General features: G+C 41.8%; 1 protein-coding gene across 5 annotated transcripts in view; it reads right to left on the bottom strand.

Annotated features, from left to right (window-relative positions):
* Positions 1–1,266: 1,266 nt before the first annotated feature.
* The window catches only part of PTPRG (protein tyrosine phosphatase receptor type G), a 618,498-nt gene continuing 592,382 nt past the window's right edge, over positions 1,267–27,382 (bottom strand). For all 5 annotated transcript variants that reach the window (XM_048858998.2, XM_075130209.1, XM_075130210.1 and 2 more), the window contains 13 exons: positions 26,395–26,477; positions 26,024–26,158; positions 25,629–25,763; positions 25,010–25,182; positions 23,337–23,472; positions 22,833–22,979; positions 18,236–18,329; positions 17,190–17,266; positions 16,596–16,724; positions 14,110–14,256; positions 11,962–12,104; positions 8,189–8,324; positions 1,267–6,619 (listed from right to left, as the gene is read on the bottom strand). In XM_048858998.2, coding sequence (XP_048714955.1) covers positions 6,473–6,619; positions 8,189–8,324; positions 11,962–12,104; positions 14,110–14,256; positions 16,596–16,724; positions 17,190–17,266; positions 18,236–18,329; positions 22,833–22,979; positions 23,337–23,472; positions 25,010–25,182; positions 25,629–25,763; positions 26,024–26,158; positions 26,395–26,477 — 1,682 coding nt within the window. In that variant the 3' untranslated portion in view covers positions 1,267–6,472. The remainder of the gene's footprint in view (positions 6,620–8,188; positions 8,325–11,961; positions 12,105–14,109; positions 14,257–16,595; positions 16,725–17,189; positions 17,267–18,235; positions 18,330–22,832; positions 22,980–23,336; positions 23,473–25,009; positions 25,183–25,628; positions 25,764–26,023; positions 26,159–26,394; positions 26,478–27,382) is intronic.

Here is a 27,382-nt window from a genome sequence, read left to right as displayed (position 1 = left end):
TTGTCTGTCATGTGTCTTATTCCATCTGTTCAATTTGGGATGGACTGCCTAGCCATTTTCTAGCCAAAGAGACTATATAGCATGATAGTGACTGAGATTAGCATTATGGGGCAAATGCCACAGCTGTTTCTAAAATTCCAGGCTCCAAACAGCATTGCTGAGATACAAGCCTGATCCTACATTTCAGGTCCTCTGCTATTTACTGCTTTTCGCCACTCTGACATGAAACGGGGGCTTTGTGCCACCATTTCTTCTCTTACCTGTGACTTACAGTCACAAGTTGTATGTAGCTCACCAACAGATGCTGCAGCATTCTGTCGCAGCTTAGGGCAGGTGTGACCAGGTGTCAGGAGACCTGGGCTTTATTCCCAACTCTGCCGCTACTTCACAACCCCTCCGTTTTTCAGTCTCCCCCTCTCTAGACCACTGAAATACAAATGTTTGAGGTGTAAAATTCAGCAATTCAGAACCCCAGAGTCCTAAAAAGCTGTTAACTAACTGGGCTTTGAAAATGTCAGTCAGTAATTGTAGTTTATGCATGTGATTTCTCTGGATGAGAGATGTTGACATAGGAACCAGCCTGGTGCTTGCATCTGAAGCTGCCAACCTAATTTTTAACCTCTGTGACAACAGAACAGCTGCAACATCTATACAGCAGGTACTAACGTACTATAATCTACAACTGCCAGTAGTGGAACTGCCGGAGATTGTCCCCAGAAGCCCAAGAGATTGCTCCACGACCATTAAAAAGGTGGCACATGCACTGAATAGATACAAGCAGCAGAGAAGAGGAAATACTGAAATGGTTGCAAAAGGTGCACAACCCCCAGCTCCACTAATGGGAACCATTGGCTACAACCGTGCGTGTGCATGTGTGATCTTAAAAACATCCCACCTACTTTTTTTATTTTAAAAAGATATTTTGAAGCCGAAACAACCATTAGCCATAAGGAAAGAGCGTAGTGCTGGGCCGGAGCTTGAAGTCCTTACACTCTGAGCCTGCCAACACATACATTAATTCACTCACATGTCCAGTCTCATTGACCTCAATAGGACTAGTCACATGAGTGAAGTTACTCAGGGATGCAGGGATTTGCTGAATCAGGGCCCTTATTCTTTCTCACTGAAGTCAATGGAGATTTTATCTGAGTAGGGATTACAGGATCAGGGCCTTCAGCAGACGAACACGCCTCCTCTAATGAAATATACACCTAAACTTTGGTATTTTGTACAAATCTGGTAGAAATAACAAAGAAGTCTGTAAAATACATCAAAAACCATACTTTATTTTATGTATAGCAATACAATTTACATATTAAATAACACTATAATAGAATGATTTGATATAGTTTTAAACATAACAAAAAGGAGATTTTCAAGTTACAAAAAAACCGAAACCCAAAACAAACAAAAAACCCCCTAAAACCAAAAACAAAACAAAAAGCAATCAAAAAATAACTTCCCAAAACCAAACACCAATTCTCCCCCCTCCCCCCGGAATGGATCAATGAGACGAACTTCTCCAATGGCTGACTAAGTCTAATTCCTATTGCACACACACTGACAATGGAATTGAAAGAAAATCCAACTTTCACAATCACTGCCCCCAAAGAAAAAACATGTGTTGAATTCTTTTTGGAATGTGATGATCGTGTTTCACTACTTCAATACACAGAAAGTATGTCTTCACATGTCCACCACAAAAAAACTATGAAGGAGTTGAAACTAGAAAAAAATTAGCTTTATATGAAAATATAAAATTCTATGATTATATACCATAGATACAAAGTTCCCAGAAGATGCTTACCCAAGCAACAAAATATTTACAGTTTTAAGGATTTCTGCTATTTCAAAATGAAGGAAAAGGAACTATGAGTAGATGTGAATGCTTAGTTTTTTAGAAACAATGGCTGCTTGCTAGTTTCAAACGTTCTAACAAAACAAACAAACAAAAAAGTCACTACCCCAAATGTTGGAGAGTTGTGACATTTTATAAAATTGACTATCTCCTCTTTTGGAGACATGCTTATTCTTAAAACTCAAGACATTTTTCTTGAAATTAATTAATTATCTTCTGTAGAAAATGCTTCCCTTTGCAAATATTTAACAAAAATACTAAAAACAGTTTAACAGCAAAGATAAAGTCGAGGCCAAATCTCTTCATTACAGTTCCTTCTCTTCCTCTCTCCATTTTGTGTGCCTTCTCCTTAGATAAGCAAAGTCAATGTAGTTTACATTGTTAGAATGGCAACAAAGAGAGAAAGTGGGGGAAATAAAAGCAATGCAGTGGACTAACAATTATGCCTTTTTGCCTTCATATAAAAATTCACTGGCACCATTTGAACATAAACTTCAGAACACAGGAGTTGATGGCAGAAGAGAATGAATTTGAGAGCATGACTGCAAAATATTTTAGACTCCTACATTTTATTATTTTTTCTTTAAATTAAGATTTTTTTTTCTGAGAATTAGTAATAGGTATCTTTGGTAAAAACTGATATCTATATTTTAACTTTCAAATAAAATGCATCTGTTGAAAAAAACAGAAAAGGATGAACAACAAGGCAGTTGTGCTGTGTCATTAGAAAGGTTGTTTTTCTAGTGTTCCAACAGATCACTCTGAGGGAAGCAATTCAAGCAATCAGGTATTTGAAAAAGGATTGAAACCTTGCTGATCCAGTAAATAAATCCAGTAACACAGAATGGATCCACAGGAGAGGAATAAAAGATCAGAAGCAAACACAAAGAATAAACTTTAGCCTTTTTTTTTTGTTTCCAAAAGTCATATTTAGAAACAGAAATGTTAAGGACAAATGCTGCTTCAGAACGAGAGTTCTTTAGCCCTGGGTCCTGCACACACTTGTTCAATGTGTTTAACTGGACACGTGCGAATAGTGCCACTGACTTTAACAGAACGACTCACGTGTGTAAAGTTTAACGTGTTGGTAAGTGTCTGACGGATCGGGGCTTTAGACGGAGAATGCCACTGATTTTTGGATGTTGTTAACAGAGAGCAGCTTTTGCAGAAATTCTTGGTCATTACTAAGGACTCCGTTCATAAAAGCCCTGTACTTCTCTCGCCTGGTCTCCCGGCCGAATACCCTTATAAAAGATGGGGAAATAACATTTTCTAGAAAGCGTGTGTGCACACACACCCGAAAACACACACACTCGTTTGCAATCCATTATTCCCCTTTCCCTTTAGCGCAAGTGGTGAGGACCATTGTTTACAGCCAAGCAATGCTTAAATTCCTCCTAATTTGCAGACTTGCACATCCTTCGAGAATTTCCAATGTGTGAAAGGCATCACAACTATATTGTAATAACGATTGAAATGTCATCACAATGTGTGTAGGGGCAGAGTGGTGACAGCAAAAATGTGCCAGTTTGTTGCCCTGCACGTGTGGGACTTGATTTTGGTGAGACAGACAAATGCCAGCATCTCAGCATACCTCTCTGAGTAAGGATCTGTTAACATATGTTCAGTCACACGCAGCCCCAGGGAAACAGGTGCAAATCTTGTTAAGTCAGTAGAATTGCAGCTGCTTGAATGAATGAATTTGGCCCATGCACTCTTATTTCTGACCTTTGCGTGGAACTCCTATCCCCACCCACCCTCACGGACAACATGACATTGCCATCCTGCTGGCTATTTCACAGTTGAACATAATAGTAATACACTTCTTGATTCCCATGAGAAAAAAAAGCAAGGGAAAAGTCAAGACATCCATCACAGTTATTTCCCCATGGGTTAAGCCCTGTGTAAGTGTTTCAAGTATGGGAGAATGCTTATACAAATGCATGGGTTTCAAAAACATTCATCAACATTCAACCCTGTTCCCATATGTCATCTGACTTTAAAAAAAAATGGCACAAATGTAAGGAACCAGCCCAAGAAGAGCGGGGCAGTGTCTCATTAAAACAGTCCACTTCCACTCTGCTTCTGCCTCCCCCAAACCACACTGAAATGAAGAGTAACTTATTACTAAATGGACTGAACAAATTCAACTCTCTAAATACCTCTGTTAATCTGCAAGCCATTTTGTTCTTGCCAGGACCTGAATTATATCCCCCCCAGGAACTCAAATCTTTCAGATGTGAGCTGATCAGTCTTTCCGTGCCAAGAGCTGGAATTTCCCGGTGCAGCGGCCATTGCCAGCAATGGGTGCACTGAAGCGTCCGGCACCAGCGCAGATTGGCAAATTAACTTCGCTTGGAAGGCTCTCAGCCCCAGCCTACGCAGTGCGGACAGCAATACTTGAAATGTGCTTGAAGGATTCCTGTTTTTGAAGAGATTGGAAAGCCAATCTGAACTCTTAGCAGATTAGACTGGCTGACCCCTGAGTGCTGAGCTGCCTAATGCTAGCTATTGATGGGCGCTCCACAGCACTAGCACTGAAGGGTTATTCTGAGTCATCTTGACATTTTTTTATTCGAATCAGTTCCTTGGTGCTGGACATGGGATTTTCTGATAGAAAACACGAACGTTTTATGCATCGCTTTGTGGTATCAGCAGCTATTTTGGACCGCTAGTATCAAGAGGTTAAATAAATTCAGATAAATTCAAGGTAATGACATAGTTGTTACTGTTGAAATTTTTCAAATGCTTAGAAAACTGGATGAACCAGGTCTGTCAGCATGAAGAAATCTTTCCATCATTAAAAATAAAGGGCCAGCTGCTCTGCCTGTGTAACGTAGCATAGCTGCATTCAGATCAGTGAAGCTACACTGATTTACACCAACTGAAGTTCACTTAAATGTCCTTTCGTATGAAAATGCACAGAATCACTAGTTTATCTCTAACCCGCCAGAAACCCAAATTAATAATTCAACCAAAGAAGTGGGTTTGCCTGTCAGATGCTTACATCTGAGTGAGGGTGTATTGAAAACAGGAAGAAAACCCATGGTTTTACATGTAAGTGAAAAATATGCTGTAATATTTTGACAGCAAGTCCTGAAACATTACAGTGCCCTTTTTGTTTGGTTGGAATTTAAAACTAATGAAAATAAATCTCTATATAAGGGATAATGCCTTTAAATCTACACCAAACATCCAAACTGTCAAATTAACACATCCAATTTTAGAGCAAACCATACCTATTTAGCAAAGCTGTTATGGACGTGCTTAGCTTTAAGCAGTTGCTTAAGGGTTTTGCTAGATAGGGATGGACTTAAGTACTTTGCTCAACTGGGATCAAAATACACAAGATTAGGGAACCAATGAGGGATTACACCTAAGTGCTCAAGATAACAACACTGTTTAAATAACGTAATTTGGGGAAAATGTTTGATTTATGTGGGAGGGAGAATGGAATCAAGAGGTTTGTACTAAATAATTAGTTTGGCAAAAAATAAAAGCGGAAGAATGTACTTTTATAGGTAGTTATTTTTATTAGTTTGCTTCACCAGTAAATATGGATCAGTACTTTATGTTTTAGCACTAAAATATGAAAATTACACACCTGTAAAAATGGCATCTAACAGTTATGAAATTAAGAAACGCCTGTCTTCGCCATGTGACATACCATTAGGTGTGAGGTCCTGTTCAAGAAATAGTAAGGAAATTAATGTGTTTAAAAGATTGAATAGCTTAGTAATGTAAAATATTGCTACCTTCATGTGTCTGAAAACAGACCTATTTTAGATTGTAGCAGAGTTTTCATTGAATTCGCTATGATGAAAATAAAAAATAACACACTTTCCCATATGGTGGTTTTAAAATCTAAAACTGACATTTTTATTCTGAATAATTGGGGAAGCTTTGAAGCTGTAATGTCAAAATCCGTGACTGTGTCCCAGGTATGAGTTGTTCTTTACGTTTTTTGAATGTAATTTTATGTGTTCCATGTGAAGCAATTCTTAGACCTCCAAGTATACAAAAGCAGAATCTGAAACAATACAAAAGCAATTGTTTCAGCTCCATGAGGCTATTCTACCTTCACTGTAGCTAGTAATCACCTGCCACATTGTATCAAGAAAGGATGAATATTGCTTATCCACTGAACTGGAATACAGAAGACCTACAACAATTAAAATTAAAGCAATAAATATTAGGAGTCTGAAGGGGTGCAGTATTTCTTGTAGAAAGAATCTATCTGGTCTAGCATTCAAGATTTAAGATTCAAGGGTCACTGTAGTTAACAAAACTTCACTGCATTTAAACTAAAAAGTAACGTTTGTTGTCATGGAATGTCAGGGCTTGCTTTTGTAGTAGAATATTATAGGCAGTAACACTGATCATATAGTGCAAACTAGAGAAAATGGCGGTGCGCTGTGTGAAAGAAACAGAGGTGCGAATGCTCAGTAGGCTACCATTAAGACATAAAATGGCAAAAAATAAATATAAAAACTTTTATCAGTGTAAAAAAGTAATTGGGTTATTGTATAACCTAGAGTCTGGCAAAAAAGGCCTCAAAAAAGTTCACTCCGTCTTCAGAAGTTCTACAAATGAAGTGCCTTTTCAAGATTCCAATTAGACAAGAGACTCCATGCTTTCTGCAGGATCCGGTTCATCACTGACCATCACAGCGCCATTTTTGTCCAGTGTCATGGGACCATTTCCATTTTCCTTAGTGCTCACCAAGCTTAGCATTGCTTTATAAAGAAACTGGTACTGTTCCTGGAATGAAAAGGACAAATGGTTTCAATCCCCATGCTGTTTAAGAGAATGCATTTCTGCTTTGCATTTTCAGTGTAGCTGGTCATGAAGAGTCATCAGAATGAACCCATTATTTTAACATGAAATGCATGGGGCCAGTAAAACCACCAATATGAGTATAATTGGTAAATGTGGTCAAGAAATTCAGTAACAGATCATGCTCAACTAATGTACTTCATAGGCATGCTGCCATGTTTTCAAATTCTTATAGAATATTTATTTACTTTCATCTTGCTGTCTTCTCTACCCAGTCAATGCTACCATATCAAGCCAGTATTTAAACTATAGAGTTAAAATCCTCCCATATTCAGAGGACATAACAAGCAATTGTTGTTAACACGTGAAAGCATTAAGATGTTACAGAGTAGGAAGCAGTAGGTTTGTCAGTTTTGTCAGTTTAATTCATACAAATTTGGATCCTAAAGATAGCAAAGAAGATTATCTGGTGAGCAACCAAACACAGCACATGTAATACTGCCTTATATTCAGGGTGACTCAGGGTGACTCTTACAGGAACTGATCCAGTGTTGTCTGGAGTCTTCCCACTGATTTCAAAGGCATTGGGTCAGGCCAGAAATGCACTTGTGAAGTACATTATGTAACGTGCAAGAAACTGTACGGCTTATCAGGGTAAACTTAAGAAGCCCTCTGCTAACTTTCTAGTAATCAGGGCTTCCTTCCAGTTACACCATTTTCTTTTTTCCTCCTTCATTTCATTGTTATGTGTACCTTTAACAACACTGTAAAATTTATGCGCAATGACTATGTAAAATGACAGTCAGAATGGCGGTGATTTCATGATCTTTGTGTATATTGGCTCTGAGAATATAAACAGACACTAACTACAGATGTCGGGCTAGATTCTCAGATGGCACCTTGGGGGCAGGAGTGGGTGAAGAAGACAGTTATGGCTCCCTGATTCTGGGTCTTAGTCTGGGGGTTACTCTGAACTACATCAACTGGCTATGGTTAGATAGGGTGACTAGACAGCAACTGTGAAAAAATGGGACAGGTGGTGGGGGGTAATAGGAGCCTATATAAGAAAAAGTCCCAAAAAAGGGACTGTCCCTATAAAAATGGGACATCTGGTCACCCTATGGTTAGGGACGACCAGACAAAGACAGCTGAAGTGCAGTGCGTTATGTCCCAGTCTCCCCTCTGTCCCCTATGCTGGGACTGTTTCTATACCCATGGGGGACTCTGACATGTTTTCAGTGCAGAGGGAGTGGAGTGACTCCCAGAATCAGGCCCATTATTTCACTAGGGCTCCCTCTCTTTGGTTCTGCTGAAGCTGTAGTAGCACTGGGTTGCGATTATTTTCTGAATGTGCTTAATGTACTGAGAGCCTGTGTGGGAGCCTCGGAGATGCATGAAAACACAAACAGGCCCATTAAGCAACTTCCATTGCTTGGCAGTAGAGGCAACAAGGCTTGGTAATGGACACCACGTTGTGTGCGTGTTTTAATTCAAGTTTTACTTGTCAGCACAAGCCTTATAAGGATCAGTTTTATCCTCCACTGAAAGACTTACAATGTCTGTAAATACTCCAGGCCGCATAAGATTGATCATCTTTGCCACTTGGAAAACATCGACAGCATTTTCATTCTCCAGTTGTTGGGACAGGGTGGTCAGGGCACACAGCGTTCCGGCTGACACAGCTCCATACCTGCAAACCACAACACTGTCACGGTCAGATGTACAGAGGTGAACCTGGGAGCCTTGGCAAATTGCCACGGAGCTTTGATTCAGGCTTATTCAAGTGCTATAGACACCGTTTTCTTTATTTTTTATAAATACTGAATGCTCTACTTTATATGGGCGAAGAAGTCATTTTTAGCCATTTTAATGGAAAAGCAGCACTAACCATATCCGGGCTATTTTGAGCTAACTGTGGTTTCCAATTTAAAGAACCATATCAACAAAATAATGTGAACCATTTAAAAATACCCTGCTTGGACTGCACAAAAGCAGAGTTAAATTTCACATGCTGTTTGCGTAGAAGTGTTTCCATTATGTTGGAGTGTATTTTACAGTCCGTTTATGGGAACTCAAGCAAATCACAAGCCATTACAACCAAAACGAACGTAGTTCTTCCTCTCCCTCTGACAATTAGGTAAGACCGTCGAAGGCTATGTCTGCACTACGCACCTTTCAGCAACACAGCTGTGTGGCTACAGCCATGCTGCTAAAAGGTGCGCAGCGTAGCCACTGTTTGTTGACAGGAGAGAGCCTCCCCACCAACAAAAAACTCCCCCCCCCAAAGAGCGGCAGTAGCTCTGACAGCAAGAGAGCTCTCCCGCCGACAAAGCGCTGTTCACATCGGCGCTTTTCATTGGCAAAACTTTTGTCAATCGGGGGTTGGGGGGGGGTGTTTCACACCCCTAAAGGACAAAAGTTTTGCCAATGAAAGTCCAGTGTAAACAAAGCCTAAGATGGATACTAAGTGCCCAAGAGTCAATGACAAACATCTCATTAACACCCTTCAATTGAGCTAGGGCTCGTTTGTAGGCAAAAGGCTGCACTTCTGGGTGTGGCTCAAATATAAAGGCGTTCAAGAAATGCTACTGATACCGATTCACTGGAGGCACCCAATCAGAATTTTAGCAATGGCTTGTGACCTGCGGGCAATGCAGAATCTGTTTGTGAGATACCAGAGTCAGGTCAAATGTCTGTGCCAGGATTGCTGGTATGGAGCAAGCTCCAGCCATGTCCATGCCCATAGCAACAAACCCATGGCAAAGAAACGCAAAGACTATGTTAAAAGAATGTTAAGAACTCAAGCCAACCTTGACTCTGCTTCCCCTTCTGTGTTTGTATTGTGATACAGTCTTTAACAACAGGATTACATGCTATTATTTCCACAGGATCGCTGCCTCATTGTAATATGACTAAACACAACACTGCCTCGGTGATTTCCAAAGATAACTGCAAACGGAATTTAGTCAAAAGTGAGACACCTCGCCTCAGGGCTTGTCTACACTACTGCTCGTGGTCAAACTAAGATACGCAACTTCAACTACCTGAATAGCGTAGCTGAAGTCGACGTACTTAGATCTACTTACTGCGGTGTCTTCACTGCGGTAAGTCAACAGCTGACGCTCTCCCATCGACTCCGCGTGCACTTCTCATTCTGGTGGGGTACCAGAATCAACGGGAGAGCGCTCAATGGTTGATTTATCGTGTCTAGTCTAGATGCGATAAATCGACCCCCGCTGGATCGATCGCTGCCTGCCGATCCGGTGGGTAGTGTAGACAAGCCCTCAGTCAGCATGGGCTTTGCCTTATTCACCTCTGAACTGCACACCAAACGAGGCATGGCTCGTTGTCCTTATGGGATAAGGACAACATAGGTGCCTAAAGGGAGACACCTAAATGCCTATTTAAGGCACTAATGGGCTGATTTTTAGAGAGGCTGATTACCTACAGCGCTCAGTGTCCTGAATGGGAGCTGCTGTGTGCTCAACATCTCGGACAATCAGACCACAAAATCCTTAATTTGGTGCATAAATATAGGCAGCCAAAATTTGAAAATTTGGGTGTAAATTGTTAGTGTTTAACATGAGGTTTGTAGGTGGAGTTCCAGAACTTTTTAGAAATGTTTCTTCATCAAGTTGTCTACCAAGTACTTCCTAAATCCCACTTAAATTTAGTATTTGCAAATCCATACAATTGGGATTAATCTGCAGTTGTAATTATTAGTGGATTATTGGATGCGGCTGTTGCACATACTAAAGGGAGATTTTCATTTTCAGCTACATTTGCTCAGCCTCCAAATCAAAGGTGCAATACACATTATATGCTAGGCATAAAAATAAAAATCACTGACTACGACAAATAAACCAAAAAAGCAATTTACAGAAAAAAGTAACTCAGCGCTTTTAGAATCACAGTTTTGAGGATTTGTTTTGGGTTTTTTTTCTGGGAGGGTGCGAGGGGGGAGCCTAGCATGAAATACCCAAATCAATAATGGTTCTAATTTTGTAAAGCATAATCTTGAATAATGCAAGAGCAGCAAAACGGCACTACAGACTAGCCCAAGCATTAATATTAAAACTAGCCTCAAATTAATAAAAGCTGCCAAAACCCAACAGAGCTTACACTATGCATTAGTGAGGCAGAAAGGGAGAAAAACCACTTGCCCAGGCCCAAGTCACTCTTTGTAGGAGTTTGTCATGAGAAACTGTCGCAGTAGCAATACAGGGGACGTTAACGGAAAGGTTACTTTGCAGCAGCAGAATATTAACAGGCGATTTTACATCTCAGTCGTCAGCCTGACACTGAAATATCAGTGTATGGTAATGCTTTTGCAAAATAAGTAAGACCTCAAAGATTTCCCCATTAGCTCCAATGTATCTTGCTGCAACAGTGACTAAAGATCGTGGATGGTCTAATGGCTCTCACAACAGTTCTTCAAAGTGGTTCCCAGACTAAGAGTTTACCCTGCATGGGCTTCCTTGGGACTTAAGTGGTGCATAGTTCTTGTGCTGGTCCCCTGCACGGTGGTGAATTTCTCCCTCTGAAAAAGAGCTGTTGTGGGGCTGTCAGGCACTAGGCTCTGCTTTACAACCAGCATCATCTATAATCAGCTGTTGAATTGTTACTGGGCACACAAACGTGTGGTTGCTTTGCAGAACTATTTGTTAGAAAGCAGCGACACCTCTTGCGGGGGTGGGTGTTTCCTTCTCATCCAGCTGATGTCAAGCTGGCTCCACAGAATGGTTGTAGGAACTGGGGAAAATAAACCCTCCATAAACAAACCTCAGCTTCTGTGGCACAAATGATCCTTGCTGAGCATCTTGAGAACAAGCGGAGCTGGACTTGTTCAATCCTACTTACATACTGTCGAAGTAAAGCCCTATGTCATAGGTGGCATTAGACCTAAATTATTACAGGAGTCCTGGGAGTGGTTTTGAAACTGGTTTCATAAAAAAAAACAACTCTGGAGTCTGGTCTAAACTATGGCTCTCATGGGGTTTAAAGCCATTAGAATTTGGGGGCGGGGGGAGTTTCAGGGCGAGTTTCCCCAGTGCAGAGCAGTCCAACGTGCATGCAGAGCAGACCTCAGATTTTAGGGTCTGGCCTGAAAGCCCCAAACATAATAAACTGCGTTAAACTCAATTTATTTGCCTTTGAAGCATGATTGGCTGCAATTCAGGGAGCCTAAGTACTTTGATCCTGGTGCTTAGGCCATGAAAACCCATCCTCTCCAGAGAAGTGAGGACATTTTCCTCCATCTACACCCTTATCCAGCATAATATTTCTTTTACAACCTGTATATAAATGAGAGAAGGCAGGTGACATACTCATCATGAACAATAGTGGGGCCATCCCTTGTTAAGGCCTCTTCCTTGATTACATTGATAAGTTCAAAGGTACTGCTTATAGGGGCATCTGGGTTTGGCCATTTGGGACACTGAAAGTGGCGTACTTCCAGAACGTAGTCATCCTGAAACGAAAAACCGTCCTGTCATTAGCCATTTTAACTCCACATTCATACACTTAGGGATGCTGAGGCTTGATAGCGGGACATTCCTCCCCATTCTGCCCGTCAATGAAAGAAACGAGAGGGGGCAGAAATGGAAACAGTATTCTCATCTCCCGGCAGGTCACTACGTAATACGTGGATGTGTGCATCATCCACACCTATGTGCAACTCTACTGTCGATGCGCCCCAGACCGCTGCGTATTCAGCTGTGCAGCAAGCTGACCAATCCTGGGACAGATAGGCTGGCACACAGGTGGGGGCAACAGAGGTGACACACAGCACTTTCTCCCAATCCTCTCTCTTGGTAGCTGACTAGGGACCCTACGCTTCCCTCCCTCCCCGAGGGCGGCATTAACCATGGTGGTGCTGCTCCTCCTACACAAGAAGAAAGCACAGCCAGGAACAAATCCCAGAATTGTTTCAAAGTCACCGGATCCTCTCTCTCTTTGAAGGGGTCCGTGGTGGGGAGAGGAAGTTGAGTCCTCCTCTCTGTAGAGGCAAGTTAGATGGATGGTTCTCAACCTTTTTTCATTTGCAGGCCCCTGGAGGTGTGGACCCCTTTGAAAAGCACCGACATAGTCTGCGGACACCCAGGGGTCTGTGGATTACAGGTTCCAAGCCACTGTTCTATGGTAATGACAACCTTTCGCAAACCCTTTAGACATAGTCTGCAGACCCCCCAGGAGTGTGCAGATCACCGGCTGAGAACCATTGAGATAGATCACAGAGCTCTTGGTCCTGAAGCTCTCCGAGAGAACCAGGGTGTGTTGGTGTGTAGCATTTCTGGGTAGTCTTCCATAAATCTCTTTATGTCCGTGGTACAGCAAGTGCCTGTGTGATCCTTGCCCCTGCCTGCGTGATAACACAATGCTCCCCTCTCCCTAACTGCTATGGGGGGAACCTCCTGCCTGCTGGACAGCGCTCCACTCCCTATCCCCTCTCCATTTCAGAGCCATCACTCAACAGCCTGCAGGCTGTGTAGCCCCTGTGAGATTCCACTAGTTGCCATTCAGCAACACAAAACCCTCCCTGGCACTGTGATGCAGAGGCAGGCAATGTACATGCACAGTGACCCCTTCTAGTCACCCCCTGTGGAGAGGGGAAGACATTATCCAGCCATGCAATGGCTCTGTAGTTGCCCACGCAGGAGTCAGTGAGATCTGGGTGAATGCAGAGCACAGCCAAGCTGTGCAGCTCTGGCATCTCAGAGGCACCAGGGAGCAGGTTTGGGCCCATACTAAATAATTTTGAATATAATGAAATATTTAATTGTTTAAATATTTTCCATTTCAATTCAGGGCCCACCTCCACATAGGTCTTTCTTAGTCCACTGGCCTCTTCAGCATCTCTAATATTCAAAGGGCAGCTGGTCAAACAAGAGAAGAGCGACCAAAGGTATCCATACTAAAAAGGCTACCAAAGGCTTGTAACAATATCTTCTTCCCTGCAGCTAAATACACCTGCCATTGTGATATCAGTTAAAGAGTAGGTGTTGTCGCTCAATATAAATGTGGTTCAGCAAATGCAGAGCCACCATCATCGCTTCAAAACAATTCATTTATAAAATCTGAATTTATAAAAGGGGAAATGGGACACTGCATCTCAGTGTCTTTTAAAAAATAAGTCAATCAACTACCGTGACTGCTGCATGAAAAACCTCCTGACTTTGGAATCAGATAAGCAGAGATGAAATGCTCTAGCCTAACCATCTAGAGAACTGGAATGCTGATAAGCAATCTTCTTGGAAGTGAAAGACTTGGAAAACTAACGTTTGGGGAGTGAGAAGGAAAAGGAACCGAGAGCAATATCCTTCCCCCTGCACCGGGCACACAGGCAATATATTTACAAGTAAATCCTCCTGAAAATCATTTGCAAACTCTGTCTTATTGCAAAGTTTAACTGAAGGCACTAACGTGTTAGGTGAAAGGCAGAGCCCAAATGCACCTATTGTGGGGGTTCACTTTACCTGGGTCGCTTCAAGGATAAAGTCATGGATGATAATTTGCTCTTCATTAGAGAGGCACAGTCTGTCTTTGCTGATTAGGGTCACGGTAAAGGCCTCACAGTTCATGGATTCTTCGCGACTTGGCCAGTATACAAACTCGTCTTCTGCCTGGGGGAATAAAACAAGCAGATCACCGCAGTCCTCCAAATAGCTTATTTTACACATGACTGAAAAATCCAGTGGATCCAAAAACTGATTTGATAGATAGATATGACCAGAAAGTGATCCTTAAAACTGTTTGTGTCTAAAAGAGATTTATTATAGTAGTCAGCAAGCCTCCAAGTAATCCTTCCTGTGCCTCCCAAATAGTGCAAGTCTGCTTTTTAATTGGTTTCAGAGGGAAATGGTTATTTTAGTTAACTTACACTTAACCTTTATGTAGACACAAGCTTTCCCAGACTACACCACCTGCTGTCTACCCAGTACATTACTCCCTTTCTTTTGCAGTCAGGTCAGGTACCTGTTTAGAAACACGCAGTGAACTTTAGAAATTGTTTGCTATTGTCTTTAATTCCTATCTATCTTGGTCTCATCCAAACCTGATACTGTCAGGGGAGAGATTCTGACTGACTTTATTGCGCTTTGGATCAGAACACTGTAAGTTGTCATATCTAGGTGTTGAAATTTCATGAACTGAGAAAAAGAAACCCAAACATTCCTAACCCTGAGGAAAACAGCAGGTCAGCTTAATTCTCTGTAAACTTTAGGCTACAGCAAAAACCGTCTACTGAAGAAGCAAGGGTAAATTCTGAATAAAAAGAGCACAGTGATGGGGAAAAAAGGATTAAGAGTTTCAGTACTTTTAATAATAACCAGCTGTAGATTATACTATCAAGAAAATGGTTTTTGAAAAACAACTGTGCACCCTAAGTCACTGATCCAAAGGATGGAAGGAATAGTAGACCCAAGGGCCGTGCCTGTTCTTGGATTCAGGGACGTATGGCACACACCATCATAAGCACAGAAGCTAATTTAACATACTACATGGCATTGCTTGCCTGTGTCTCCGAGGACAAGATCAGGCAAATTGTTTTTCCTTCTGAAAAAAACATGAACCATTATCCTCTGCAGCTATGAATCGATTTTCTCCCTCTGAGGCCCAGGGCAAGACTTCCAATGATACTTAGGCTCCCAAGTGCTTATGTCTGTTTTGAAAACAGGACTTAGGCTCCCGTCACTCAGGTGCTTCTCGAAAGGTTGCCTTCAGTCTACAGAACGATATTCAAACAGTCCCTAATATCATTGATTGTTCCGTAGTAATTTCACCCTTCTTCCTCAGACTAAACTCACTCAGACACAGTAGTCAGTCTGCATTGTCATCTTTCTTTCAGCTCTGTATGTTCAGCTTCACCCACATTGACATTAAACATGTCACAAAGTTTGTGCCAAATTCCGGCGCCTGTTTCCAGGGCAACCCCCACCACCCTCAACACAACAGAGGCAGAATCTGGCACTATGTGTCCTTCCAAGATGATTTGCCTTCCAAGGTATTTTCCTATCAAGCCAAGTGTCACCTCTCCCAGTTATATCATAATCAGAACTGTTCAGCAGCATTGCTTCATTTTCACCAGACACTCTCTCTTTTCATCAATTCTTTTTGACTTGATAGTGCTTATCTGAACGCTCTTTCCCTGGGAATTCCTGCTGATCCCTTTAATCTCACCGCACTAAGGAAGAATATAAACATAGCAGCCCTCACAACCACTCTTTTCTTGTAACGAAGACCATTATTTCCCTATCATTCTCAGCCACACTTTAGTCAGGCACATATGAAAAAAATCAACTGTTCAGACCTTAATGCCTTTCAGCACTCCTTCTTCTTCATCATATGCCGGTTAACCTGAAAGCTATCATTAACCCTTCACCTGTCTCACCTCCAACACTTCAATTCTCCCTCTCTTTTATTTCCATTTATATCCCCATATACAACCACAACTGCTTTCCCCTTCAATCAGAAATAATGTATTTATCCTCTCTTTGACCTCCTTAACCTTAGGTCCCCCCGAGCAAACTAATAACTACACTCTTGTCTCTGTTACCACTTGCTGTCCTTAACCTTAGCCCCCGGCAAATGAATAACTTCATTGTTCCCATCCTTTCCATCACATGGGCCACAAACACATAGCACAGAGTCTTAAACTATCATTTTTGCTCTGCTCTGAGGAAGCTGTATGATTTCCTTCAGTGCATTAGGAATTCAGTCCAGGCAGGATACACTAGTTGAGGGTTACCTTTCACCTACAGGAGGATACTATGATTTGAAAGAGAGCAACGACATGATTGACAGTAACAAGCTTGCTGCATGAACCCAGATTTAAGTATATGGCTCAAAATTAGCTATATTTTCAATGGAAACATAACCAGCCTGCATGAGTGACCCAATTCCTGCACCCTGCTATGCTCAATAATTGAAGTATAGTACATACATAGTTAAGTGTTTAACTTACCAAGCTCTGGTTGTCTGGCAGCATGACAATGATCTGTGCATTGTGATCCCAGATCATTCGCCAGAAGTCTTTAGTTGTATGTGGAAGAGGATGCTGGGTTATGATGAACTCATTGCTCCTGTAGTAACCCTTATAAAGCAAAGACAAAACCACACCGTCCCTTATTGCACTGAGTACTTTTAAAGCCTGACATTTTATTTATAGGAACAGATAATGTTTTGACTACAGCTGAAAACATTCTGAACAACTTTAATTTTTTCCTGTGCTATTATTAATATTTCTACACAAACCATTTTCACTCTGAGTACATTTCCACTTCTCAGAGTCCCTGCTGTTTTCATTTACTCTTAATGCCAATATTTATTTGAGTGCATGTAATGGAAAAATTCATTCCATAAAAATGCTTTGCATAATTGAAATATTTTAGACAATGATATTTTATTAAAGATAGTTAAAAGTTTTACATTATGAAATGTGTTAAAACTTCATCTTTTATACTCAATCATTATATGCAAAATTAAGACAATTGTAGGAATCTGGTACTTAGCACCTTTCAGTTGATTTTGCTCTATATTTAAGTGCTGACTTTCTCACCATGATATAAGAGGCATTAATGTAATCAGTTCCCTTCATTCCAGGCAGTGGCGCGAGACCCACCCTAGCACGTTCAGCTATAAGATGAAAAAAATGATCACAGTCTGGTCATGGCATGGTGCAGAAAGCATGAATTTCTGAGATGACTTTAACAAATCAGATCTAACAGAAATCCCATCTCCCCCAGCAGCAGGCCCGCACTTTAACTGTGATAAAGCATTGCCAGCCAAAGCAGAATATAAAATGAAAAGTTGTACAATATTCCTAAAAGGACGAAGTAATTTCAGGAATCAGATTTTACTATAGCAAAGATTTTCACAGCAGGCTGAATGATCAAATAACAGCCTATACAGTGATGGCAGGGGATTTCAGATAATTCTTGACTACAGTGTTCTATTTGCCTCCAGTTGCACACAAAACCATCTGATTTATTTTGCTTCTCCGGTCTTTTTCCAGCATTGCTTTATGACCATTTCGCTGACCTTGGGGCAAGCAGGCAGCTGTCTCCACAGCTGAGGCAATCCCTGTTGATTAGTCACCCAAGGACATACATAACTCCCTCAACACATTCTGTTTCCTCCGAAGAAATGTAGTTTATATTCCAAGTCCCCCAGTTTTTTTGGGGAGTGCTTGATACTGTGCTACTTACTGAGCCATCCAAATGTGGTAATTTACGCAGAGTAGCAACACTACCAAACAATCAACTTCAATCGCATTGCGAGATATTATCCGAGTACAGAGATGCAAACATGACTGCATTACTGTGATTTCCTAGATAAAAATTCTGCCCCACCCCACCCCATATAATTACTCAAAAACTTGAACTCTTCAGATTAACATTTTGCTTGGACAATGCATTATGCTGACACCATCACCAGGTCCTTTTGCTCAGTTTCACCATAGTAATTTCTAAAGACAAGATATCTTTGGCTGAACAAAACACAACCATTCTCCTTCCTGGCAGCTACTCCTCTTCATGCATAACCAACAGAATTCAACACAAAAAGTTACGCTAAGCAGTAATCAAACCAAAGAGTTGATCTTACATGGCACAACTGATGAGTTTCTGTTCTTCTCTTTGTTGCAGTCTTTCTGAGCACTGAAGCATTCCACATATTTAGCATTACACTGAGTAACCAGCTGAAAGAAAATAAGTAGAAACTGGTTTGACGAAGTTCTCATAGCCCTCAAAATGAAGAGGAAAGTTTTTCCTTGGCAGCTCCTAGAAAAATACACCACTGGAAGAACAAGCTGTATGGTCAGATTTGCTTAAAGTACTCAAAATGCCAATAGGAATCATCTTCTTCATAAAATATATGAATGCTTATTGGATACTAAGGTCTCCACAGATCTCAGCTTTGGCACATATCAACATGAAATTCCATTCCAAGTTGATTTTTACAGAACAGTCTAGATTTAGTTACTTTTGACAATTTATTCTGAAGCCCTGCAGGGATGTTTAGCCCAGTAGCAGGTCTCAGGGAAAAAAAAAACAACAAAAGCAAGCCTCTGTCTCTCTCTCCCTTTTTAAATTGAAACAAGCTCATGCCTAAGGAAGTTTATTTACTGCTGTGGCCTATTGTGAGCCCAAAATGCTTCCAGCTGAAACCAGCCATCTTGGGGCACCTTCTGCAGTCTGCCAGGTTCTCTTTGTGCCGCTTCTGTGGCACAGAATGAAGCTGAGGTGGCAGGAGATTTGTCCTGGAGTATCCCCCTGTGTGGGGAAAATCACCGCTAGTGCAAATCTGGTGAAGGTGGCTCTGGACTTTCTGGACCAGAACTCCACTGCTCAGTATAAGGGGAGGTAGGGAATGTGAAGCAGGCGGTCAGGGGGAGGACAGAGGGAGTGGCAGATCGAGGCTCCTTTATGCCTAATTCTCCACAGGGAGAAGTCAAAGCAGCTTTAATTTGTGCTGGGACCAGGTGGTGAAGAATCAGGGAATGGTGACTGGTATTTTGTCAGTGCCAACTCTCCGCTGGGCCGGAGCTCTGCTCCAGCCCAGTGGACAATCAAGCTCCTCATATCTGCTTCTGCAGGATGAAATACCTCGGAGGCATTTGAAGTTTGATGTACCTTATGGAAAAGGAAAGACAAAAGGGAAAGAAAATTGTGCAGATACACTGCACTTCTTTTGTACCATTATCCTCCTCTGAGAGCAGCGCTTCTGATGTTACACAGTTATTATATCAAGAGTAATTACAATGGGTTGATGCTGTTGGAAGCAAAAGTATGTTGTCAATATTGGAGCTGGTCCTAAACCTTGTTTTTCCCCGCCACAAAAATAATTTCAAATGAAAAATTTTCATTTTAAATTTTTTGTGGGAAAATTTCTAAACAAAATTAAATGAATATTTCACTTACATTTTGATTAAAAATTATGTTTTGATTTGGTTTTTGAAAAAACAATTTTAAAAAAAAAATTCAATTTTTTATTTTCTCCCTTTTCTCCTTTTTTATTTATTTTGCCAGCTAATGCAATAGAATGAATGATGTTGAAGGGTATTGTTTTGTTTTTTCTTTCAATTTTTTTCCTCTATTTTTCCTTTTCCCACTCTAACTTTTCAAAACTTCCTCAACTTTGGAAGTTTCAGAGTGCCAGAGTTTCTTTTTACTCTTCTGTAATTTTTCCCAGAGATGGCGAAGATTTGAAATTTTGCAGAGTGGGGAAAAAGGTAAAAAGTGCATGGGAAAAGTGGAATAAAACCTGTACATTATTAATTTTATTGCTTTGAGTGGCAAAAAAGGAAAGAAGAAAGGGAACATTAAAATTTCAAATTCTCAAAAACTGAAATGAAAAGTTTTGAAATTTCTCACTAAAAAAAATTCAAAATTTAGCTGACAACATTTTCATGTGATTTTATATTCAACAAAACCCCATTTTTTAGCTGGAAAAGATTCTGGTTGAAAATTTTTGACCAGCTCTATTCATTAAAATATCAACAAGAGAATAGCAGTTTAGCAATCTCATTAAAGAGATCCCTCGATCAGATACACAATGGGCATTAAATTAAATGGGGCGGCACTGGTATATTCTGCCTAACGATCGATTTGGCTCTCTACATGTATGTAGAGGCAGAGGCAGATTACGCTATTGTGGGGCCCTGGGCCAGAGCAAGTGGGGGCCCCGCTTCACCCCTTTTGCCTGCAGGCCCCCTCCCGTTCCTGCTGCGGATCGGGGTCTGGGCGTGGGGGTAGCAGGGCAAGCCCTGGTGCCGTGACCCCGCTCTCCAGCAGGAGCGCCGGACAGGCAGAGTGGGTCGGGGCAGTGCCCCATTTTTCCAGGGGTCCCCAATTGGCTGGGGCTCCTGAGCACAGACCCTGTTGGCCCAGTGGCTAATCCTCCACTGTGTGGAGGTTCTAGCCACGTGATAAACGGTTATACCTTGGGACAAACTGCAGAACCTTGTGATAAAATAGCATTTAGCATCCTTGATTACCAGACCTGCACTATCCCATCCCCATCAGGGCTATTACAAACCTCTGAACATCTTGAAACAGCCACCATTTAAAAAAGAAAAAAAAACCCTATAAGACAAAGCTTTCCCCCTTCGCTCAGAACTCTCACTCCAGAACCAAGTGCTGTGTCCCCCATTTGCCAATTAACCCTTCTCTACTGATATTCCAAACCTCTAAGTAACATCAAAGAGCTGCCAATATTCACCCAGGGCAAAATTTTCAAATATATAAAAGTGACGTAGGCCTGGTTTACACTTATGTTGGTTTCAGAGTAACAGCCGTGTTAGTCTGTATTCGCAAAAAGAAAAGGAGTACTTGTGGCACCTTAGAGACTAACCAATTTATTTGAGCATAAGCTTTCGTGAGCTACAGCTCAATTCATTGGATGCATCGGCGAGAAAGGCAGCTGTGTCCACCCTTGTCACTGCACTCTGTAGCTACATGCAGCAGCGAAAGGCTCCAGTGGGGAGAGACAGTGGGGAAAGAAGCTGCTCCCCCTACCAGAGCCTTTTCCTGCTGCCGGAGCCTTTCACTATGGTGAGGACAAGCTCTGGCAGGGAGACATTATACTGCTAAAAATAGAAAGCAGTGCAGGATGTAAATCCTAGGGTTCAGGTGTAGGGCATGCTACTTGCCTAAGCCATACCTCACTGTCTACACTGCTGTTTACACCCGTGCTAGCTGGGCATGCGGTGTCTATGCTCCACCTGCTGTCCTAGTGTAGACATACCTTTAGGAGCTAAAGTCCCAATTTCAAAAGCTCCTAACTTACTGGTACCTAACTTACTGAAGTGTTTTGGTAAATCGCAGTAGGTGCCTATGTGCTTTTTTAGGTGCTTACATCCCTTTATACATCTGGCCCTTAGGAGTCTCATTGGGACATAGGCTTCTAAGCATCTAAGTCACTTTTTAAAATGGGAATTAGGTGGCTAAGACACTTAGGGTATGTCTACACTAAAAATAAACCACCTGCAGCTGGCCCCGGTCAGCTGACTCAGGCTTGCGGGGCTATAAAATTGCAGTGTAGACATTTGGACTCATGCTGTAGTCTGGGATCTGAGACAGTACAAGCAGGGAGGGTCCCAGAACCCAGGCTCCAGCCCAAGCCCGAATGTCCACACAATAATTTATAGCCCCGAAACCCAAGCCCCATGACCTTGAGTCAGCTGACCTGGGCCAGCTGCGGTTGTTGTACTGCATTGTAGACATACCCTTCAGTATTTCTGAATTTGTTGCCACCACTCTCTAAAAAACATTTTTATAGTTATTATTTACTACTTGGAAAAAATCTCAACATTTTTCTGTGCTGATTTTTTTCTCCTCGTGCAATTTTTTTTATTTGGTTGTTAAGCACCTGAATGCTACAGAAACCCAGAGTCTCACCAGGGAATTCAGGAAATGGGCTATTCACTTTTTGAATCATTTGGCACCTGGTTTAATTTGTTTAACGAGTTCATGTCTTTAGCTGGTATTTGTCTGAGGGAGTTTATCTGTGAAAACAGGGTCTGCACAGATTCACCTAACGACACACAGTAACACAAAGTAGTTTTAAATGTGTATCTAAAATGTAATCAGAAAATCTTAAATGGCTGGAGGCTTTTAATTCTTAAATGTGGGAAAACAGCAAACTTTTTAAATGATGAAAATTATCTGTAATGTATTCCTGGAAAAGCGACAGCTGTAACAGCTGGGTTTTTTTTTAGAGTCTCAAGAAAACTAATTTATCCCGTATGTACAATACTGACATTTTTAATTGTGCTAACAACAACCATTTCCATTTGTTTTAACTGGAGATGGGTCTGAGACACCAAGTTTGGATCCTGATCTAGATCGAAAACTAATCAAATCTAAGGAGTGTTTGGATTCACCATTTTGGTTCAAGCTCCTTACAGAATGAGGGGTCAGCAGCATAGTTCAAATGAGTGCCCAACTCTCTCTTCATACCAGTTTTACCCTAGTATAACTCCATTGACTTCAATAGCATTAGTCCTGATTTACATCACTGTAACTAAGGGTGTTCAATCTGAAACTTGCCCAAAATTCAGGGGTGCTTGGACCCAGCGTTTTGGTTCAGGTTCCTCTAGTTCTGCCGATTAGATATGATAGCAAAGACTCTCCATGTGATACAAGATCGGGAGCTGTGGGGGTGGGGGTGAAATCACTCCTGATGCCTGATAAACCTTTACCTTGAATTGCTTCTCTAGTCGTGTCTTTCCTCCTATTCCAGGTATAAGAATAGTGTTAACATAACTATGCAGCTGGTTTGCAGATACTTCAGTCTCCTTCCCAAGGATGGCTTCCAGCAAGGCATCATGAATAAAAATGTACTGCTCCTAGAAAGGCCAGAGCAAGCAGTTTAAGAGTTAGGAGACAATTACACGGAGCAGAGTCATAAATGAAGGCGGACAGCACACTGAAGGAAATGGTTACATTTCCTTTTTACAGCAAGCTCACTCTATAAATACTGCTCAGACTGGAGTATACATTCACGAGTATAATCTCAACAACACTTAAGAAGTCAAGGGAGGAATCAAAAGTTTCTGGTCTTGAAAAAAGACATTCCAAGTCACCAAAACGCCAGCTGAAACGTATTCCACATTGAGAGAGAGGTAACTGAAAAACCTATTTCCTTTTTGATCGCATCATAAAAACGAACACTGCTTTGAATTCAGTATCACTCCAGCCTTTACCTCTGTTTGAACGAGGTAGTTGCGCTGTGTCCTGATGTGTTTCAGGAAACCCAGGACGTTAACTGTGCTTTTGTCTTTTATCTGCTGCAGCATGCTGTCTATCACAATGTAGGTCCCCGTTCTGCCCACACCAGCACTGCAAAGGACAGGAAAGAAACCCTGATAATTCCGCTGTATGAAATTAAATGTTAGCAATGGCAAAACAGAGTTCCTACATTTCTGTCCCCAAATTTTATTAGAACACCTTGACCCTCCTGATCATTAAAGCCCTTAAATAACATGTTACATGCATTCTAGGATTTTAATCACATGAAAATGTGTGCTTATTTTAGCTATGTTTCCAAATGTTTGTTTCCTTTTCCCTCTCTAGCTTCCTTCTGAGGACAACTGCAGCGATGCCCCCTGCTGAGTGTAAGTGCTAACACCAGTCATTGCAGGTTAAACTCTATGCAGGAAGTCGGACTAGATGACCATTATGGTCATATGATGGTTATTCTGACCTTAACATCTGGGAGAGCTCCCCCATTGCTAGCACTGGGTGTTCTATTCATAGCAAATAACGTAGCCACAGAATTTACTTGCTTTTCCTGTGTGAAAGTTATCATAGAATCATAGAACATCAGGGTTGGAAGGGACCTCAGGAGGTCATCTAGTCCAACTCCCTGCTGAAAGCAGGACCGATCCCCAACTAAATCATCCCAGCCAGGGCTTTGTCAAGCTTGACCTTAAAAACCTCTAAGGAAGGAGATTCCACCACCTCCCTAGGTAACGCATTCCAGTGTTTCACCACCCTCCTAGTGAAAAAGTTTTTCCTAATATCCAACCTAAATCTCCCCCACTGCAACTTGAGACCATTACTCCTTGTTCTGTCATCTGCCACCACTGAGAACAGTCTAGATCCATCCTCTTTGGAACCCCCTTTCAGGTATTTGAAAGCAGCTATCAAATCCCCCCTGACTCTTCTCTTCCATAGACTAAACATCCCCAGTTCCCTCAGCCTCTCCTCATAAGTCATGTGTTCCAGTCCCCTCATCATTTTTGTTGCCCTCCGCTGGACTCTTTCCAATTTTTCCACATCCTTCTTGTAGTGTGGGGCCCAAAACTGGACACAGTACTCCAGATGAGGCCTCACCAATGTCGAATAGAGGGGAACGATCACGTCTCTCGATCGGCTGGTTGAGACTATTATCTTATCTGCGACCAGACCATTTCCCAAGAACTGTTTGCCATACAATCAATGCTAACATCTTTCAGACCATGGCTGGTTTGCAAACTAATTCCTTAACTAGGTCTTTGATTATTCATTAATCTTTATTCACAGAGCATGACTGGTCAGCCTAGAGAGACATGGCATCGTTACTCCCTGGTTGGATGGCTGGAATTTTCTAAACAAACCTTAGAAATGTCTAGTGCAAACAGCTAGTATGTGGAATTGTGCATGTGCTTTGCCAGCACCTTTGTTTGCATCTGACATTCACCCCTGTGTAGGCACCTTGCAGAAGACTGATGCATCACTGCTTGGATGAAGTGGTTCAAAGGCTTTGCACTGAGATGAGTTTCATTTTGCTTTGAATTGTTGTGTTAATAATCTGTTGTATTTGCTTGTTAATAAGGACCCACCTACATTACCTGTTGCATCCCAGGCGTGCTTTCCATGCCCAGAGTTGCCATACCTGCAGTGTACAAGCACGGGTCCCATTTCCGGGGTCCTGGCGGCTGAAGATCTCCTCACAAAGGTTAGCACAGGCAGAGCGTATTCTGGCACTCCCATGTCAGGCCACTGTGTATAGTGATACTGAATAACCGTTCGCTCGTTCTGTCGCCCTTTGGGGTTTCCTTTCTGACCCTGTATGTAAAACGTACCCAACAAGCAGATAAATATTAGGAAAGGGCAGGCTTGGAACTACTTCAGACTCTATCAACATGTTCAAACAAGCATGTGTCAGCTGAGACTAAAATGGAGACGTGCCCCTGCTCCCCAGGCTCTGCCTCTTGTTTGATGCAGACAGAGTCCCCAGCGAGAAATGCACAGGAGAGCGGGGAAAACGATAGCCATGAGAACTCCCCCGATGGAGAAGAAACACTGCACAGCTCCCCACTGTGGGTACAGGCACTGCAGTGTAAATGCTCTTGCCAGATATCCAGTAACCCAAGTTTCACGTAGTTATTTCTCACCAGCCAGCTACTGAAAGTTGTACACATAGCAGGCAAGACCCCTTGGCTTTGCTGGCATGATGCTTTCACTTAACAAGCCATACAGGAAATTAACATGAACAGAGGGGGCTCACTCACCTTTTTCATTTTTGTGTTCCTGACTGTGAAACGGCGGACGGTGTAGCAGGCATGTACCTTTGTGCTCTTCAATGTGACTATAATGTTGCCGTATTCCTCGCTATTCTCCGTTGGCCAGTACTGATCACATTTTCTCTGAATAAAGGGAGAATTAGATGGGTTGGGGTCATTTTGGTTTTATTAAAAACGTATTTAAAGTTTATTAGAAAGGGTAAAAAATCATGCCTAGTAATTTGTATCTCCGCTCTGGTATTTACACACTATATAGCAAGACGTTATTTGTGTATTTAAAGCTAATGGGTCAAATTCTGCCCATTCATGAATCAGAAGGCAGGATTTAATTCACTATATTAAATAGAAAAGGGTAGCCATTAACAAGCTACATAGTCCCTTACTCTTCCTTTTTCCACGAGGTTTGTAATCATGATAATGATTCCAGAATTTTGTTCCCAAATCATTCTCCAGAAATCTTCAAATGTAGACTTTAAAGGTCCCTGGGTAGCAATATAGGCTTTTGCTTTGTTGTAACCCTTCAAAGAAAACCAAAATGCAAAGTAAGATGAAAGCAGCAGCAAGGCAGATGTATTAATAATTTACAGGTAACAAAGAGAGGTGCCTTTCCTGTTCTGAATATTTGAGGAGTTTGTAGCAGGAGTCCAGGGGAAGTCAGAAAACACAAACACTTCATAAGGAGCAATTGGATAGATATCCCCTTTTATGAATGTATTTACAATGAGAGAGGAGAAAAAATATTCAAACAACTTACATCAACATAATTAGCATTAATGTAGTCACTGTGCTTAGAATCTTTTCCTGGAGAAGGCCTTAGTTTCACCCTACTGTGATCATCTATGAGAAAAAACAGCAGAGAAGCACGAAGGGAAAGTACATTAAAAATAATGCAGGTAAACCATCCTATTTCCTAGCTATTTATGGGTGATATTCACTTTGCCTGCACATAATCTGTGTAAACTGACTTTACGGTGATGGAAAGGGAAGGGTCTGCTCTCATGGATCTGATTGCAGGATCACAACCTTGGACTGTACACAAATGGGGGGTGGTTTTTTTTTTTTTTTAGTATGTGACAGCGTCCCTTTAAGAAGGAGGAGTAGATGCGTTAGGAGTAGGGGGACCTATTGAAGGACCGCCCCCTTACCGTAGTATCTGAAAAAAGAAAAGGAGGACTTGTGGCACCTTAGGGACTAACCAATTTATTTGAGCATAAGCTTTCGTGAGCTACAGCTCACTTCATTGGATGCATACTGTGGAAACTGCAGAAGACATTATATACACAGAGACCATGAAACAATACCTCCTCCCATCCCACTCTCCTGCTGGTAATAGCTTATCTAAAGTGATCACTCTCCTTACAATGTGTATGATAATCAAGTTGGGCCATTTCCAGCACAAATCCAGGTTTTCTCACCCTCCGCCCCCCCACACACAAACTCACTCTCCTGCTAGTAATAGCCCATCCAAAGTGACCACTCTCTTTACAATGTGTATGATAATCAAGGTGGGCCATTTCCAGCACAAATCCAGGTTTTCTAACCCCCTCCTCCCCCTTTTCCAAAAACCACACACACAAACTCACTCTCCTGCTGGTAATAGCTTATCCAAAGTGACCACTCTCCCTACAATGTGCATGATAATCAAGGTGGGCCATTTCCAGCACAAATCCAGGTTTTCTCACCTCATGGGGGTTGGGGGGGATGCTCAAATAAATTGGTTAGTCTCTAAGGTGCCACAAGTA

The sequence above is a fragment of the Caretta caretta genome, chromosome 7, assembly GCF_965140235.1.
Source record: "Caretta caretta isolate rCarCar2 chromosome 7, rCarCar1.hap1, whole genome shotgun sequence".
NCBI classification, from domain to species: domain Eukaryota; kingdom Metazoa; phylum Chordata; order Testudines; family Cheloniidae; genus Caretta; species Caretta caretta.
The sequence above is the reverse complement of the archived record's forward strand: the minus strand, read 5'-3'. Positions and strand labels throughout refer to the sequence as shown.